This window comes from Kogia breviceps, chromosome 3 (genome assembly GCF_026419965.1).
Source record: "Kogia breviceps isolate mKogBre1 chromosome 3, mKogBre1 haplotype 1, whole genome shotgun sequence".
Lineage (NCBI taxonomy): Eukaryota > Metazoa > Chordata > Mammalia > Artiodactyla > Physeteridae > Kogia > Kogia breviceps.
This window is the reverse complement of record NC_081312.1, coordinates 93,994,297-94,012,007: the sequence shown is the minus strand read 5'-3', so window position 1 is coordinate 94,012,007 and position 17,711 is coordinate 93,994,297. Positions and strand designations below refer to the sequence as shown.

Here is a 17,711-nt window from a genome sequence, read left to right as displayed (position 1 = left end):
GCTAAAAGATGAGAATCTTAAACGTGCTCTTAGAGTATTGATTTTGCAGATGTTTACCACTGACTGAGTTTTAATTCTCTTAAGAGAATTATCATTGAAATTGGCCTTTTAATAGAGGATATTTTTAAGCCTTTAAGCCATTCTGCTAAATAAAAAAATCTGTCCTGATTGATGTAAACATGAGAATATCTATACATTTTCTTCCTACCCATTTTAAAGTAACTTTTCTTCTTATTGTCAAACTATAAATATGTGCTATAGAGAATATAGACAGCAAAAAGAATAAAAAAGTGTCATTGCTACTTTCATTTCTGTAACCCTAGTGTGAGAATAAGAAAGAGCACCACACTGAAAGTCTGAAGACCTAAAGTGTAGGTCTGTAACTTTATAACCCTGCGCTGCTAGTCACTTAGCCCTCAGTTTCCTAGTCAGTTAGGTGAGGGAGTATTGTTAGCATTCCATCCTCTCTTTCCATCAGTAGGATTCTTTTGGTTGCCACTGCCAGAACCCAACCTAACCTTTCTATATGAAAGAGGTCCCATCTACCCAGGACATGTTCAAAGGCCAGGGTGGGCCTGGCCTCAGGAGAAACTAGACACAGGGGCACATGCTCTTCCTTTCTGCTTCTGTCCATCTGTTCATTGTCTCAGACTGACTTTTTCCATGAGGTTAGAATCATAGCACTCAAATATCTGTCGAATGTTGACTGATCAAAAATCTGGAATCACTTGTCACATTTTAAATCTTAATAAATTCTGCTATGAATGAATTTGAAAGTAATTATTGTGACACAAATAATAGTCCCTTCACTTATAAGTTATATTTGTTCTCATATTTGTATTTTTACTTTTCTCCTGTGTTTTGACCCTCATAAGTGATCAATAAATATCCTTGGAATAAATGAAAGTAAATTTTAAAAAATAGGTCATCTATTCCCAGGTTTTTGTGGTTTTTTTTTTTGGCGGTACGCGGGCCTCTCACTGTTGTGGCCTCTCCCGTTGCAGAGCGCAGGCTCCGCGGCCATGGCTCACGGGCCTAGCTGCTCCGCGGCATGTGGGATCTTTCCAGACCAGGGCACGAACCCGTGTCCCGTAGCATTGGCAGACGGACTCTCAACCACTGCGCCACCAGGGAAGCCCTATTACCAGCTTTACCACTAGCTCCTCAATAAAATCCTGGTGCTGTTCTTAGAATAAGGGAGAGGTGTTCGATGAGTGTTGTAGTCCTTCATTGCCCAGTTTTTCTACCTTGTGCCTATTCCTGTCTCATGAACATATTAATTATTGCTTAATTCTTCCACTTTCCCCACTTTGAGTCTTGCTTTGTAACTTTATATCATTTCTTTATCCCTTGTCACTCTTGTATATTTAGTGTTTGATATTATAATCACTGCTTTTTTCCCTAGTAGTTCTTTATTCTTTAGCCCCTGCTATCTGTGAAATCTCTGCATTTCTGATATTTGCTATAATGGCATAAGACAAACATGTGCTCCATTGGGGAGCTAAAATTGCAACTAGGTAACAAATGTAGTTAACTGTCCCAAAGCATTAGCACCTTTCCATGCTTTAATGATGAGCCATCTGGCTCACTGACTTCATTTGCAATAGTAACCTAAAAAAAGCATAGCACTAGTATTATGGATTATAACAAAAATTGGTAATTTACTAAAGCATATTTTAAAGTTCTATCCAAAGCTGTTCTAGCTTGTGTCAGTTTATTTGGTTAAAATAAAAAATGTTTCAATAAGTCACTCCATCAGAGATCTCATAATGAAAGTAAAGCACTCTCTCTACAAAGCCATTTCCATAAGTCAACGCATAGTCATACCATATGATATATATATTGCACAGTGGACATAGCTATAAACTATAACTAAACTCTATTTATTTATTTATTTTTGGCTGCATTGGGTCTTCATTGCTGTGCACGGGCTTTCTGTAGATGCAGCGAGTGGGGGCTACTGTTCATTGCGGTGCGCGGGCTTCTTGTCGCGGTATTTTCTCGTTGCAGAGCACGGGCTCTAGAGCGTGCGGGCTTCAGTAGATGCGGCACATGGGCTCAGTAGTTGCAGCGCACGGGCTTAGTAGTTGTGGCACACAGGCTTAGTTGCTCCACAGCATGTGGGACCTTCCCAGACCAGGGCTTGAACCCGTGTCCCCTGCATTGGCAGGCAGATTCTTAACCACTGCGTCACCAGGGAAGCCCCTAGCTAAACTCTTTAAAAAATAATTTTTCCATTCTGTTTTAACACTAGTATCACTTTATAAATGCCAAACTTGTCTGCCAACAAGCTATGTCCATTCGCTACACATTAAAAGTTTTAGTATTTTAAAGGTATATGGTAATAATAAAGATGTTTTTGAGTCTTCTTTCTTATGTGCTTAGGGAATTTTTCATCTTTTTTTCCTTCTTTGTTCCCAGGGACTAGGAATGTGATTTCTAGTAATATTATCCACTGGAAAAGATTGAAGTGCTCTTTAGCGTTCACTGTTGTAGATTTACCTTAACACCTTCTTCTCAGTCTGGTTTGTTTGTTAGGCAACTCAAATTGAAAATTAGATACGTGATTTCTGATTTTTGTAGTTTTCACTGAAAATTTCAAGGATTAAATATTAAACATTCTAAACATGTTCTTGACCCTGGTATTAGTAGACTGTTAATGAGTTGTCAGGGCAGGTAGCCATAGGAGTATAGGTAATAAGAGCCTGTCTTCATTTTTTTTTTCATCCACCACCATACTAGGTATAGTATCTTGCAGATAGTAGCTACTCAGGTAGATATCTTTGAATGTATAAGAGGATGTCAATAATGGTCTTCAGTTAAATGTTTTAAATAACAATTCAGAAATGAACCAACATGAATTCTATCTGGAAATTGAATCATATAATGGGAGTTTGCTGTAAAGAAATGTATTTAATATTAGTTTATTTTCATAAACTCCTGTGATTTAACCCTTCTGTAACCCAAAGCTTAACATGAGGAAAAGATTTCTGTAGCTAAGGATTTTATCCTTCTTTCTGCTCAGCTCAGGTATCAGTGAGTCTTAAAAATATTTTTAAGTCTCCTTAAAAATACTCAAGTAATTTCTCCTATGCACCGCACCCACATGGCAAATAGTATAGCTAATCAATCAAATTTTCCTAAAATTCAGCATTTATTTATCTTCCCACTACCTATTTGGGGCATGTATTTATCATAATATGAAGTGTGAGATGGGTGCTCATGCAGTCTTAGCTACATCTAAATGTTTTCCCTCTCCCCAGTAGATTTGGATGTCAGGAAATAACTTTTAATAAACACAGCCCACATAAGAAGACCTTAGGCATACACAAAGAAAAACTTCGGCTAAGGTTAATGTTTTGATTGGTGCATAAAAAGCAGGCAGGGCTGAAATTGGACAGGAGTCAGGATAGAGAAATGTTCTCAAGTTCTTTAGGGCTGGGTCTTTTCAAGTTTGGCTTCATTGTTATTGTGGTGAGTAGTCGGAAGGTCGAATGTAAATAAAGTTACCAATATTTATTACAAATCTAAGTATAAAAAATTTCTATGTCTCTGTTCATTGTTATTGCTAATAAGAATGACTAAGGACACATAGTATATGACATAGTGTAATTAAAAGCACTTAAAATTTATAGCCCATTAGAAATGCTAGATATTAGTTGTCAGCATAAATCAGTGCTCAAGCTCAATTGAGTAATCTTTGTGTGGTTTATCTGTAAGTTTCTGATAATTGTTGAGCTCTGATAAAGTGGAACAGCATGCTAGATGAAATTTGTTTTAGATGACTCCAAGTTTTGCTATCTACAGAGACCGTTTTAGGAAAAAAATCAGTCTACAACCCATTTTTCATCAGCTTACAGTAGGCCATGAGCCATGGGGTCAAATCTTTCTTGAACACTGGAAGATTGTTCTCTTTAAGTGATTGAACAATTTCTTTCACCTTTCTTCTCAATTTTAGAATGGTGAGAGTATCATGGTTGAACTTGCAGCCGGACCTTTTGGAAATAATGAAAAGGTAGGGATGGCAATTAAATACAAATGGCTGCCAGTGTATGTGTGTGTGTCCAGTTAATAATTTTGCCTTCTTGTGTAATTCATTGGTCACGTAGTGCATGTTAAGGTATTGTAAAACTTTATTTCTCACAAAATATAGCCCTTTTATTAGTTATTCTAAATTATTAAATACCTATTGACTTGGGTTTCATCCTAGAATGATGGAAACTTGGTGGAAGCCACTGCTCAACCCTCAGCTCCCCATGAGAAAGTAAGGATTGTATTTCAGATATGTTCATTGGACTTTAAATCATACCCTGTGAGACAAGACTCTTCTTTGGGGAAAAAAAAATCCAGATTGCCAAAAAAAAAAAAAAAAAAAAGTTTCAAGGCCTGAGTCCTATTTTTGGTAAAAAGGAAAGAGAAAAAGGTTAGATATGGGGATACTGGATTAATACTGCTAACCCTACATGTGTGTTGGGTTTTTCCAAAACTACATATCTATTTCTTTCAAGCTTCCTATAAATTCAGAGTATATATATATATGCTTAATTTATATTCTCTGATTCTAAGCTTTTCTAAAATGTTAATTCTCAAATGTTAAAACAATTATTCTAATATCAATCCTTCCATTTCTAAAGATATGGGTAAAGATTCCTAAGAGGTTTATTGGTGGCCTCTTTTTTTTTTTGTAATTACAGTTACCAGTAGTCATCAGAGTACCAAAGCTGGCCTATTTCTCAGTAATGAGTGTGTGCCTCATGCCAGTTTCAATACTGGGTTTTGGAGACATTATTGTACCAGGTAAGCGATTGTTTGTAATGAGTGGAAATATACTGATGGTTTAACATTGTCAAATGTATAGTATCAAATGTCAAATGTTAAAAGTTACCTACTCTGTAGTAAGTATTTCTGGCTATAACTAGAGCTGGGATCAGCCACAGAGACAGAGACAGAGAAAAAGTGTTTTGGGGGGTAGAAGATAAAGCCCAAATAGTAACAACCAAAGTATATTTTCCATGGCTCAAAAAGTGTCTTAGAAGAAATAACTAGTATCAGTTTGACCTTCTTTCCCAAGAAAGTATATAACAAATCCCCTTTTAAAAGTTGAATTTAATATTACCAAATGTATCATAATAAAATAATAGTTATATTCTAGGAGAAGTGGTTTAGGAATACTAAGCAAGGTCATGACCAAGAGGAAAACACAGTAGAACAATAGCTTGTAGGGCACTATAATGCAAAAAAAATACAGCATGTGGTGGAAATTGATCACCTTCTCCTAGCATGTCTTCTCTGACAGTTATTGCAGTTCTGCATTATCTTCCTCACTGGGCTACCTGTAGAATAAAGTTAATCCCAGCCCAGGAATAATATAGTGTAGAAATAATTAATAATGTTTCTCAATCAGCTGAGAGTTTTTCCTTCCTCACTTTTCTTATATAGTCTCCTTATGTACTAACTGCCTGTGGCTGGGTAAAGAATACTGGCTCTTCTGAAAAAGCCCTTTCATTGACATAGTAAAGCTGGATAGAGAGATAAGCAAAATGTGTTGCTGTGTGAGCTGGATGGCAAAGACCAGTGTAGCAGATCTCTTAGCTCAGTGAGTCTCCATTCACATAATTGATAAAGTAGGGAAAGCATTCTGTTGAGTAAACTTAAGGTTTCTTGAATATCTTTAAATGTAACCCCCAACTTTACCAGTCCCACACCATGTGCTATAAAAAGCACATAGCATAGAATTGATGAAAATAGTGTGATCATATGTAAATACTGCATTCTTGAAGTAAATGTTGAAGGTCACTAACAAATATTTCCCCCAAAAGCAGAGTTTTTGATAATATGTGACTTAATTCTAAAAGCTAAATTCTAATTTGGGGGGATGGGTGTCACTGTTTTTAATGTATGGAAATGTTGATTAAACAGCAAATATAGTAAAAAATAACAAGGACCTACCAAGAAACGTATTTGATTAATTATGTAAGGACCAAAACTAATTAACTGAAACAACTAATAATAGTAAAATTATTTTCTGATTTTTTTAAGCAGTTGAATGTCATTCTTACTGTTTCATAATAGTGTTTAGCAAATAAATACAGTCTGAAATTTCTTCTTTGGAGAGGTTCAACACATTTCTTAAATAGGTAATAAAATGGTTTTTTTCCTGTATACTTGCATGCTTACAAATTAGAATTTATATTTCATTGCCATTTGAACTCTCTGTATTAAAATTCTAAATTATTTTATTCTCCTTGGAAAAGAGATTTCTTTGATCACAATTTGAAATTGTCTTCCTTGATGCTCTTTCAATACATTTTTTTTTTTTTTTTTTTTTTTTTTTTTTTTTGTGGTACGCGGGCCTCTCACTGTTGTGGTCTCTCCCGTTGCGGAGCACAGGCTCAGCGGCCATGGCTCACGGGCCCAGCGGCTTCACGGCATGTGGGATCTTCCGAGACCGGGGCACGAACCTGCGTCCCCTGCATCGGCAGGCGGACTCTCATCCACTGCGCCACCAGGGCCCCCTCAATACATTTTTTAATGATACATTTAAAAATTTTTGTCAACACTAAAGACCAAATAGACTAGAGACATGTACAGAATATTCCATCCAACAACAGCAGAATGCACATATTTCCGAAGCACACAGGGAACGTTTTCTAGGATAGATCATATGTTAGGCCACAGAACAAATCTTAGCAAATTTAAGATTGAAATCATACCAAGTATATTTTCTGACCACAGTGGTATGAAACTAGTAATCAGTAACAGGAGGATAACTGGAAAATTCATAAACACATGGATATTAACACACTCCTGAACAACCAGTGGATCAAAGAAAATATTAAAAGAGAAGTAAAAATGTGTTGTGAGACAAATGAAAAGAGAAGCACAACATTTCAAAACTTATGGGATGCAGCAAAAGCAGTTCTAAGAAGTTTATACTGATAAGCATATACATCAAGAAAATAGAAAGATCTCAAATAAACAACCTTTCTTTACACCTACAAGAACTAGAAAAAGAAGAACAAACTAAGCCCAAAGTTAGCAGAATGAAGAAAATAATAAAGATTAGAGCAAAAATAAATAGAGAACAGGAAAATAATAGGAAAGATTAACAAAACTAAGAGTTGAATCTTTAAAAAGATAAACAACATTGACAAAACTTTAGCCAGACTAACCAAGAAAAAAAGAGAGTGTCCAAATCAATAAAGTTATAAGTGAAAGAGGAGACATTACAACTGATACCACAGAAATATTAGAAAAATTTCTCCATGACATGGAATATTAAGCAGCTAATAAAAATCATCTTTAAAGACTGTTTAATAGCTTAGGAAAATGTTTAATATATGGTATTAAGTTTAAAAAAATCAGCATGTAAAATTTTGTCCAGAATTTGAGGTAGTTTAATGTTCTAATGATGCAAAAATGAAGGTTAAATACAATACAAAATGTTCTGTTGCCATAGTTAACAGTTGAATTTGTGTTGCTGTTGTTGTTTTAAGAAAATAATGTAGAGTGTTTTTATAGGCCTGTTGATTGCATACTGTAGAAGATTTGATGTTCAGGCTGGTTCTTCTATATACTATGTTTCCTCCACAGTTGGTAAGTTTTTGTTTTTTCTTTTTATTATATTGAATTGTACTGTCTGTAGGAAAAGGTCTAAAAATAAGGAGTCTTGGATTTTAATTCTTCACCATGAATGAATCAGACATATTTTTTCCATCAAAAAGATAATTATACTTTACTACCTATATCACAAGGTTTTTGAGGTTTAAAGAGGAAATTATATGTGAAAGAAAAACTTTAGGTTCTACACATAAAATGCTTATTAAAGCACATGGCACGTAAGTAGTCAATAAATTCTATAATACTAGATTTTAAAAAAATACAGTATAGGGACTTCTCTAGTGGTCCCTATACTGTTAAAGAATCCACCTTCCAATGCAGGGGACATGGGTTCAATCCCTGGTCAGGGAACTAAGATCCCACATGCTGTGGGGCAACTAAGCCCGTGTGCCACAACTACTGAGCTCACTCACCTCAGCTAGAGAGCCTACTTACAGCAAACTACAGAGCCCACACACCACAACTATAGAGCCCATGCACCCTAGAGCATGTATGCCACAACTAGAGAGAGAGAACCCGTACGCCACAGCTAGAGAGAAGCCCATGCGCTGCAACGAAAGATCCTGTGTGCCTCAACGAAGATCCCACGTGCCGCAACTGAGATCCGATGCAGCAAAAAATAAATTAAATAAATAAATAATAAATCCTTAAAAATACAGTACAATAATTACATATTAATATAAATAAATTTATGACACAATAACATTTCACCTGGGACAGCAGCGGTAGCTGTCACTCATCCTCTTATTTCTATTTTTGAAAACAGGAACAGGCTGTAAGCCAAAAAATACTTTTCTGCTTCTGAACATATCAAATAGATATCTCAAAGCCTGTACACCAAAGTTCTTTATTCTTAGGTAAATGGCTTGCACCAGAGCCATTTAGATACTGTTCTAGCAAGGTTTTCAATTCCACAGTGGAATTAAATCTAGTAAATTAAAAGTGTACATTAGTGGTAGAAAAGGGTGTTGCTAGAAATAGTTACCCTGACAGTAAGAAAGAACAGCTAAGTAAGTGAAAGGATGAAAACAGGGAAATTATAAAGAAATAAGAAAAGCAGTCTGAGGCCATTAAGTATAGTACTCCCCAAAGGCATTAACGTATTAGGGTCCAGCACCAATCAGTGTGATGGAATAAAAGCACTCAATGAAAAGACAGATAATAGGACTGTCAACTCTGCTGTGTAACTTTTGGCAACTCACTTAACTTCACTGGTCCTCCATTGTCTCATCTATAAAGCAAGAAGGTGGACTGCATTGTCCATAAAGGCCCTTCTAGTTCCTATATTCTGAGATCATGTGTTCATAATGAGACCCTGAATCATTAATAAAAGATCAAATGACGTTTGGTATGTGCTTGTTGAAGAAGACCAGGAAGTATATAATCAATATTAGGAAGATTTTTCAAAGCAACCTTTAGTACCTACAGGCACAGATTTTAGTTACCTAAAATGTGGAACAACTCAGCATCCTTAATAGTGGCAGATAATTGAGGCTTCCTTGAATTATTATCTTTTCAATGATTAATGATTAGGGTATAATTATAATGAAAATACTAACCAGTTTCCAAATTTTTCAAAAGCTCTGTAGAATATCTCTCCTAACTACTGTCTAGGAAAATAATGAAATTATGAAAAGAATTCATAGGGCAAAAACGTCCTTAGAAATATTCGAAAACCAGTACTTTAGTGACAGAGTTAAAATCCACCTTTGATAGCATATAGAAATTGCTGATACTTAATATTCTTCTTGCAGCCTATGCTGTCGGTATGATACTTACATTTGTTGTTCTGGTGCTGATGAAAAAGGGGCAACCTGCTCTCCTCTATTTAGTACCTTGCACACTTATTACTGCCTCAGTTGTTGCTTGGAGACGTAAGGAAATGAAAAAGTTCTGGAAAGGTAGCGGCTATCAGGTATGTGCTTATATCTTGGTTACCAAGTTATCTTATGACATTGCCTAACTTTGGATGGGAACTGCTTGTATATATCAAAGCTTTTACATGCGAAAAAGTTGCCTTGAATTTGTCAGGATGTCCTAAGTTTTTTACAGTACTACCCCCTTACTATTCACCTGCTGCATCATCAGTTCTCATCCCCACTGCAATCTGATGCCAAAATTCTGGTGACTGAAGATAAAACTACCAAGAAGCGTGGGAGGGCATCAAAACGGCATTTCAACATGAGTTTTCAAAATCCACACAAAAGTCGCCTTCATGAAAGATAAAACCCTTGTTTAAGTACTAAACTTTGATACTGACATTAGCTATTTATAGTAAGAGTCCTGAGATTTTGCAGATAAAAAGTACTCTCTCCAGCATCTAAATGGGCCTAACAAAATGAAAGAGGGCACTCATTTCAGATTTAAATGGATCAAGATTAACCTTTCTGTAAAATTCCTAGAACAGAGAATATCAGATACCAGAATCTATCATGTTTGAGTTATTTCTTCATTGAAGTTAAACCCCTTTCTTCTTTTCCTAAATGTTCTTGGTATTCCTGTAAAGTTTGTTTGTTTGCTTCGAAATTAAAGAGGGTTGGGAAACCCTTGCCTGTTGAGGTCATGGTCATGGCATTGATCCCTTCATGAGGCAGTTAGCTCTTCTTTGCCCTATTACAACAAACTACCCTCTGTCATCCACCCTCATGCATGCATGTCAGTGATCACATGAACAAAAATAGAGATACTTTGGGTAGATGGCTGCAATTCTGTTAGTAGGTAAACAGTTCAAAGTTCATATCCACCTTGTGGTTGGTTGTAGTGTCATCTTTATTTAACAAGAGGTGATTAGCACATTAAGTTAGACTACTATAATTGAAAAAAGCACCTGCTTAGAATTCTTTGGGGTAAGTCTTATAATTTCTCTAAGATTAGGGTAAATACCTGCCTTTCCTACCTCACAATGCCATTGTCTCAACTTGTATTTATACACATAGAATTAGTTTATGGCCACAAGGTCCTTGACTAAACTAGTAAGACAGCTTGTAACTTCCACGAAGAGGACACCCACATGGAATGTTTTATAGATTTTGAAAAGTAAAAGTATGTCCTACAACACACGCTCTAATACTTCTTTTGTTTTGTTTTGGTTTTAATATTTATTTATTTATTTGGTTGGTTGTGCCAGGTCTTAGTTGTGGCAGGCAGGTTCCTTAGTTGCAGTAGGTGGGCTCCTTAGTTGTGGCATGCAAACTTTTACTTGTGGCATGCATGTGGGATCTAGTTCCCTGACCAGGGATAGAACCTGGGCCCCCTGCGTTGGGAGCACAGAGTCTTAACCACTGTGCCACCAGGGAAGTCCCTAATACTAGTTTTTGAAAGCAACATCCCAAGAAGTGCTCTTTGTCATCATTTTTTAAAAATAGTTTTCTATTTCTTCACTTAGCAAATGTTTATTGAGTAGTTCTATTGAGCCAGGTACTGTTGTAGGTGCTGTTGATAAAAGATGAACAAGTTAGAAGCAGGCCTACTTTCACAGCCTCTTGAAAGTAGAGTCTAGGGCTTCCCTGGTGGCACAGTGGTTGAGTCCGCCTGTCGATGCAGGGGACACAGGTTCGTGTCCCGGTCTGGGAAGATCCCACATGCCACGGAGCGGCTGGGCCCGTGAGCCATGGCCACTGAGCCTGTGCATCCGGAGCCTGTGCCCGCGTACCACAAGAAAAAAAAAAGTAGAGTCTAGTGGAGGATACAAATAGAGTCACTAACAATAAAGTGTGATGAATGTTAGTTATGGCAGGTGCCATGAAAACTAGAAGTGGGACACCCAGTGCTTATGGTTTTGAGACAGTCAAAGGTGATTTGGGTAAGGCAAGCTTCTTAAAGAATGTTAAGTTTATGGGACTTCCCTGGTGGCGCAGTGGTTAAGAATCTGCCTGCCAATGCAGGGGACAAGGGTTCGAGCCCGGGTCCAGGAAGATGCCACATGCCATGGAGCAGCTAAGCCTGTGCTCCACGACTACTGAGCCTGCGCTCTAGAGCCCGCGAGCCACAACTACTGAGTCCGCATGCTGCAACTACTGAATCCCGCACGCCTAGAGCCCGTGTTCTGCAACAAGAGAAGCCACCACAATGAGAAGCCAGCGCACCGCAACAAAGAGTAGCCCCCGCTGGCCACAACTAGAGAAAGCCCGTGCACAGCAACAAAGACCCGATGCAGCCAAAAAGAAAAAAAAAGAATGTTAAGTTTATATTGAGACTTTTAAGACTGAGCCATGTGTTCCATATTGAGAGAACCATAACTTCAAAGGCTTGGAGGGAAGAGCATTGACAGATTTGGGAACGAAATTAAGTTTAGGATGGCTATCCTATTTAGTAAGAATAGGGGAGCAGTAGGAGATGAAAACTGGAGAAGGAAGCAAGGGAAAGAGTCTGTAGGGTCTTGTAAGCCACGTTCAAGAGCTTGGACTCTATCCTAAGAATCCTGGAGACCACTTTAAGAGTTTTAAGAAATCTAGAAAATGGATTGGAGGAGGGAGCAGAACTTGAGGCAGCTATATTACAATTAGAAGCAGTAGTAGCCAGAATTAGAAAGGTAGTGAGATTGAGAGAGGTGAACAAGGTCAAGAGAAATTTAGAGGCATAATTAATGTGATCTGGTGATAGATTCAGTGTAGGGAGAGGAAATGGAGTCCAGGATTTTTGGTTTGGGGGGCTGAGTGGGTGGATGGTGACACCACTCATTGAGATTAAGAAGGGCAACAGATTTGAGAGATAAGATGATGAATTCAATGTGGGACATTTCAGAATACCTATGGGACTACCAGGAAAAGAGAAGTAAACAGTTGAATAAACATCTCCTGATATGCAGGAGACAGACCTAGCTAGAGACAGAAATTTGGGAGTGTCACTAGCATACTCCATGAGTAAGAATGTAGAGGGAGAAGAAAAGGCTCAGGACAGAACTGTGACCAAGAGGTTTCTCCTTTTAGGGGCACTTATCTTATTAACTGATTATGAGGCAAATCAGGACAAAGAGGATGAGCAACATGGGGAAACTTTGTTTAGGGTTAGAGTTTAAATTTGGGACAGTTAATGAGAGCACGTGGTACTATCTTACAGAATTAAGTATGTTTGTTGTTATTTTCATCGCCAGCATTTTATTTTTACTTGTAAATATTTCCTTCCCCTTTAATGCAGCTTTAAGGGTCTGTCCTCCTTTCTCTCTCCATGCTTTTTATTGAGGAGAATGGGGATGGTAGGTAAGAATGGACTTCAACCAAGGGATGCATTTATATTCCCTATGAATAAGTGCTCTGCCCTGGACCATTCAAGTTTCATTCTTAAAAATTGTGACCTTGAAAGAAATGATGATTCTGATTCACAACAGCTGCATATAAAGTTAAAGATCATTGCAGCTGGACACAAAGCCATAGTACATAGTTACAGAAGGATGGACTCCAAGGCCTTCACTATAAGACATACACACTAAATAAGACAGTTGATTGTAGGAAAATCCATTTTAAAGTGTCAAAAAATAGGACAATTTTGGTAATACACTTCTCACTTTTGTAGTGTGGTATCATAATTTTATTACATAAGACATTCAGAATATAAAATACCACATAGTAATAAAAAGCATGGAGTCTGGTGCCAGATGGCCTAAGTTTGAATTCTGATTTTGTTAATTATTAGCCATGTGACCTTAGGCAAGTTACTTAGCTTCTCGGTGCCTCAGTTTCCTCCAATGTAAGATGGGATAATAATCAACCTACTTCAGAATGTTGTTGTAATAGATGCAAATTGCTTAGTACAGTACCTGGCACGTTGTTAGCACTGTAAATGTATTTGCTATTATTATTTGTAGGAATTGAGTTTTTTTGTTTTGGTTTATTTGTTGGTTTGGTGGTTATTTTTCAATTCATTAACTGATTTCTACTTTCCTGGTTTAGATATTAAAACTTTGGGTATTTGTTAAATCTGCTTCCTTTTAACTTATTTGTAAAAGGCCATCACAAGCCTCAGAGAAAAGATTTTGTTAAACATGGTCATTTTCCCACAGAAAATATTAAGCATGGACATTTCCTGAAATTTTAAGCAACCTAGTTGCAGAATATTATAAACTGCTGCCAGGAGAGAGTCTATTTTTCCATAAAACTAGCCTTTTTAAAAGTTATAGAATGTAATGCCTTCTGTTAATGTGAAAAAGAAAATCTCTCATTCCTTTAGTCCAACCTTTAAAGTCCAACTTAATTTAGTTCAAATGTTGTCATTTGTGGAAGACAGTATATTATAGTTTTGGCATCAGTTCTGGCAAATTATTTAATCTCTGAAGACTTCTCGTTCATAAAATGAGGTTGGGTTTACAGGGAGGTAGGAGAATCTAATCTATAGAGGTAGGTTAGCCCAAAGCTTAGTGAGGCAAGTGGATGTTGAAATCAGATAAGGCTATCAGAAGCTTTGGAAGTAGAACAGGGAACCTCAACAAGCCTGGGAAGATAAAGGGAGACTAGGTATGGACTTAGTGTAGGAGAAGCCTGAGAATCAGTCCTGAAGACAACCCTCAGGCCGTTACTGGTTCATCTCTTTGGCTAACAGTATAAGAATCCTTTCCCTCTTCTCCCCCTACCTTCATTATCTGTTTCCAGAATATCCCTTATATAACTCCCAACTCAAAATCTGCCTTCTCCAAGCAGATATCCAAGAGTTCTCCAATTGAAATCAGGTTTACCTTTCCCCATATTTTTTTTAGACTTTGACTTTAAATACTTATTGACACCTGCCTTGTAGTGTAGATATTTGTGTATGCTTCCCTCACTTAAGTTATTAGCTCCTAGGTGTTAGGAACCCACAGTGCTGATAACAGTGTTTTATACACTGTAAATTCTCAGTCTATGTTATTGAACTTCTTCATGCAAAGCAATTATAATGTTCAGTCCTTAAGGCACTGACCTTTAATCACTTTTGTGTGTGTGTGTGTAAGCTTCTGGGTTGTGTTTTAGCAGCCTTCATAAAATTACCAAAAATGTTAATAAGGTATTGTAAAAGTGTGGCACTTTTGAAACATTAAACTAGACGTATCTCTACAGTCTTTATATAACCATTTTTTGCAAGTGCCGAAAGTTTTTGCTACTGTTTTGAAAAAAAAATCAAATGTAAAGCAAGTAATATAAATTAAAATCAGAATCTAACAGCACATTTGTTTATGCTGTTATCATTTGATTCATTCTAATGCCTGATATTAGCATTAAGTATAAGAGTAGTAGAAAGCAGGACTTTTCCACTGGAGATTTTTAAAAGTCACGGGTAGCCCAGATAGCCTTTTTATACTGTTTTCAAAGGGCAAGTTATACCTTGTTTTTCGCTGAAACTTAGAGACTTCATAGAAATACTTTAGTATTTTACTTGGAGTCATTCAGCCCTTCCATGAATTTCTCTAATCAAAAAAGTAAAGTTTTCTGTAGGATTTCATTAAATGATACTAGTTTGGAAATCTTAATTGTATATTCTTTTCTATAGTTCAAAGCTACTTACACTATATTTTTTATGAACTATTTTTCTGGAGTGCTTTAAGAGCTACAATATTCAGTTTCCCTTATTTTATAATGAGTGTAGAGAACGTTAAGGTGTTTTTTCTCTAAGGAGAAAAATTAAGCAGTGGCATAATTACTTTGACATATAGAACAATTAATAGAAATCATCCTTTGGGGAGAGTTTTTTTGTTTCTAATCCTAAATCAGTGGAGTTAGGTTTATACAGCAACCTCCAATGGGCTGTTTTACTCTGGGTGGGAAGTAAATTTTCAGTTTGTTAATATCCAGTAAACAGTGGGTTTGTCTCTGTTAAATGTCACTAGTGCTTCTAATTATTTTTAGAAGTCACAAGCTGTAACTGACAAGTCAGAATACCGAGATACTTAGAACAACTCTGCTGTAGTATCAACAACTTTCCAGTTACTGCACTTTAATTAGCATTTTATTAGACTGTTTCTGGAGATTGGTTCAGAGCTATCAGTAAATGCCAGGTTAGTCGACCCAGTTTCATAGAACATCTTTTCTAAATTGAGCTTGCCTATTTACAAATATTAAGAAAAAAATTTACATGAATTTTCTGGTTAATTTTATTATCGATGTTAATTTTTATTGTTTTTAAAATCCTATTTCAAGTTTGGTCTTTATTTTTCTGTGTTTTTTTTTTTTTTTTTGAAAAGTCACTAAAGAAAAGTAAATACAGAGTAGAGATGTCACTTCTCAATAAGTTGATTTTGCAAGTGTTTTTCTTTTAACTAATATATTTCTGTATTTAGAGATCAGATTACAGTGCCAATGAGGTACCAGAGGATGAGGAAAGAAGAGGCACATTATAACTTAGAGTTATGTAGGCTATTATTTCATTAGGTTACAGTTACCAGAGTCAGCAGGTCTTGGGGAAGAAAGAGGGTTTTTCCCCAACATCCATTCTGCGTTTCTCTGTCCCCACAGCTCCAGCCTCTTACACCGGAGTGTCTATAAATTGCTTGAAAAAGAGGGCGGCTAAATGTATCTTACGTGCTTCTTCTTTCCCTCTCGTATACCCGTGTCCCCTGCATTGGCAGGGGGATTCTTAACCACTGCATCACCAGGGAAGTCCCTTTTTTCCTATTTTTAATTAGTTTTATCTGAAGAACAGGGTAAAAACACTGAAAACATTTAAGTGTTTCTTCCTTCATTCCCAAACATGCAAAGATTTTTATGAGAAAATATGGGAGGAACTGAAGTGATCATTTGAGAGAAGTTTAACTGGTAATTCCCCTAAAATAGTCTATGGCAAGTATATTCGTGTTTTTTTTTCAGATATCATTTGACTTTTAAGTATCTTTAATTTCTTTGCCCTTAGTAGAAATTTTTGTCATACAGTCTTTTTTTTAATATTTCATGTATCATTTTTAAATGATCCTAAGGTCAATTCAAGGTGTCAACCAGGTTATACTGTCCCTGAACCAGCTGGTATTCTCACAGTGATTTGTGGTGCCATTTTTAGTTTTTCCACCTGTAGGAGTGGACACTGTTTGGAATAGTGTCCTCGAATAAGCATCAGGAATATCTTGTGATGGATCTTCCCACTGCCATGCAGGGCAGTATTCATACTGGGAGATGGAAATAGTGGAAGATCCAGAGAAAGCACTTATCAGATTGGCCCTAGTCTAATGATGAAGCTTCCTGAAAGAGTCATTGTCACCCTGAGCATGTCCTTCCTTAGGAGTGTGGATGTTGAAACAGTACATTGCTCCAAAAGGAGTGCTTGGTTCCATGAAGCACTCTGTGTGTCTTAAAAACTGGGACTTCTGGGCTTCCTTGGTGGCGCAGTGGTTGAGAATCCACCTGCCGATGCAGGGGACACGGGTTTGTGCCCCAGTCCAGGAAGATCCCACATGCCGCGGAGCGGCTGGGCCCGTGAGCCATGGCTGCTGAGCCTGCGCGTCCAGAGCCTGTGCTCCGCAACGGGAGAGGCCACAGCAGTGAGAGGCCCGCGTACCGCAAAAAAAAAAAAAAAAAACAAACAAAAAAAAAACTGGGACTTCTTTTGCCAAATTAGTGAATACTGGGGGCAAGTTGAAAATTTGCATTTCCTAACATCTTTTATTTATGCCTAGATGATGGACCATCTGGACTATGCAACAAATGAAGAAAACCCTGTGACTGCTGGTGAACAGATTGTCCAATAATAATATTATGTGGACTTGCAATAATGTGTCAATTGATTTTCTACAAATAGAGTTGGCCGTTTTAAATTGGCTTTTGAATTGACAATCTGAAAGAAACTTCAGTGATGTGCTTGCAAATATGTATTTTTAAGAGCTGGTACTGACAACTACATGATAAGTAATTAAAATACATTTGCTTTTAACTATGTTAAAGTTGTGCCTTCACATTAAATAAAAGCATATGGTCTGTGTAATTTTCAAGATGTAATATATACAGTATATTTTTCTAAAAAAAAATCTTCACCCACCCCTGTACTTTTCTTACTGAAATCTCTTTCTTTCAACTCTAATGATAGCTAAAAGTATTTGTCAAAGTGAGTTTCTGAGCAGATTTTACTGTAAAGAATTATGCAAATTTTATGCTGTATAGAAATAACTGTTTAAGACCATGTAAGAAGGCAGTTCAGCAATG

The 17,711-nt window shown here is 36.9% G+C and overlaps 1 protein-coding gene across 6 annotated transcripts in view; it reads left to right on the top strand.

Moving 5' to 3' along the window:
- SPPL2A (signal peptide peptidase like 2A) overlaps positions 1 to 17,493 on the top strand; it is a 49,424-nt gene extending 31,931 nt beyond the window's left edge. For 3 of the 6 annotated variants that reach the window (XM_067029240.1, XM_067029239.1, XM_067029238.1), the window contains 6 exons: positions 3,959 to 4,015; positions 4,211 to 4,264; positions 4,695 to 4,797; positions 7,522 to 7,596; positions 9,375 to 9,535; positions 17,189 to 17,493. In XM_067029240.1, coding sequence (XP_066885341.1) covers positions 3,959 to 4,015; positions 4,211 to 4,264; positions 4,695 to 4,797; positions 7,522 to 7,596; positions 9,375 to 9,535; positions 17,189 to 17,260 — 522 coding nt within the window. In that variant the 3' untranslated portion in view covers positions 17,261 to 17,493. The remainder of the gene's footprint in view (positions 1 to 3,958; positions 4,016 to 4,210; positions 4,265 to 4,694; positions 4,798 to 7,521; positions 7,597 to 9,374; positions 9,536 to 17,188) is intronic. The other 3 variants (XM_059057902.2, XM_067029242.1, XM_067029241.1) reach the window with 1 other exon arrangement.
- The last annotated feature ends 218 nt before the right edge of the window (positions 17,494 to 17,711 follow it).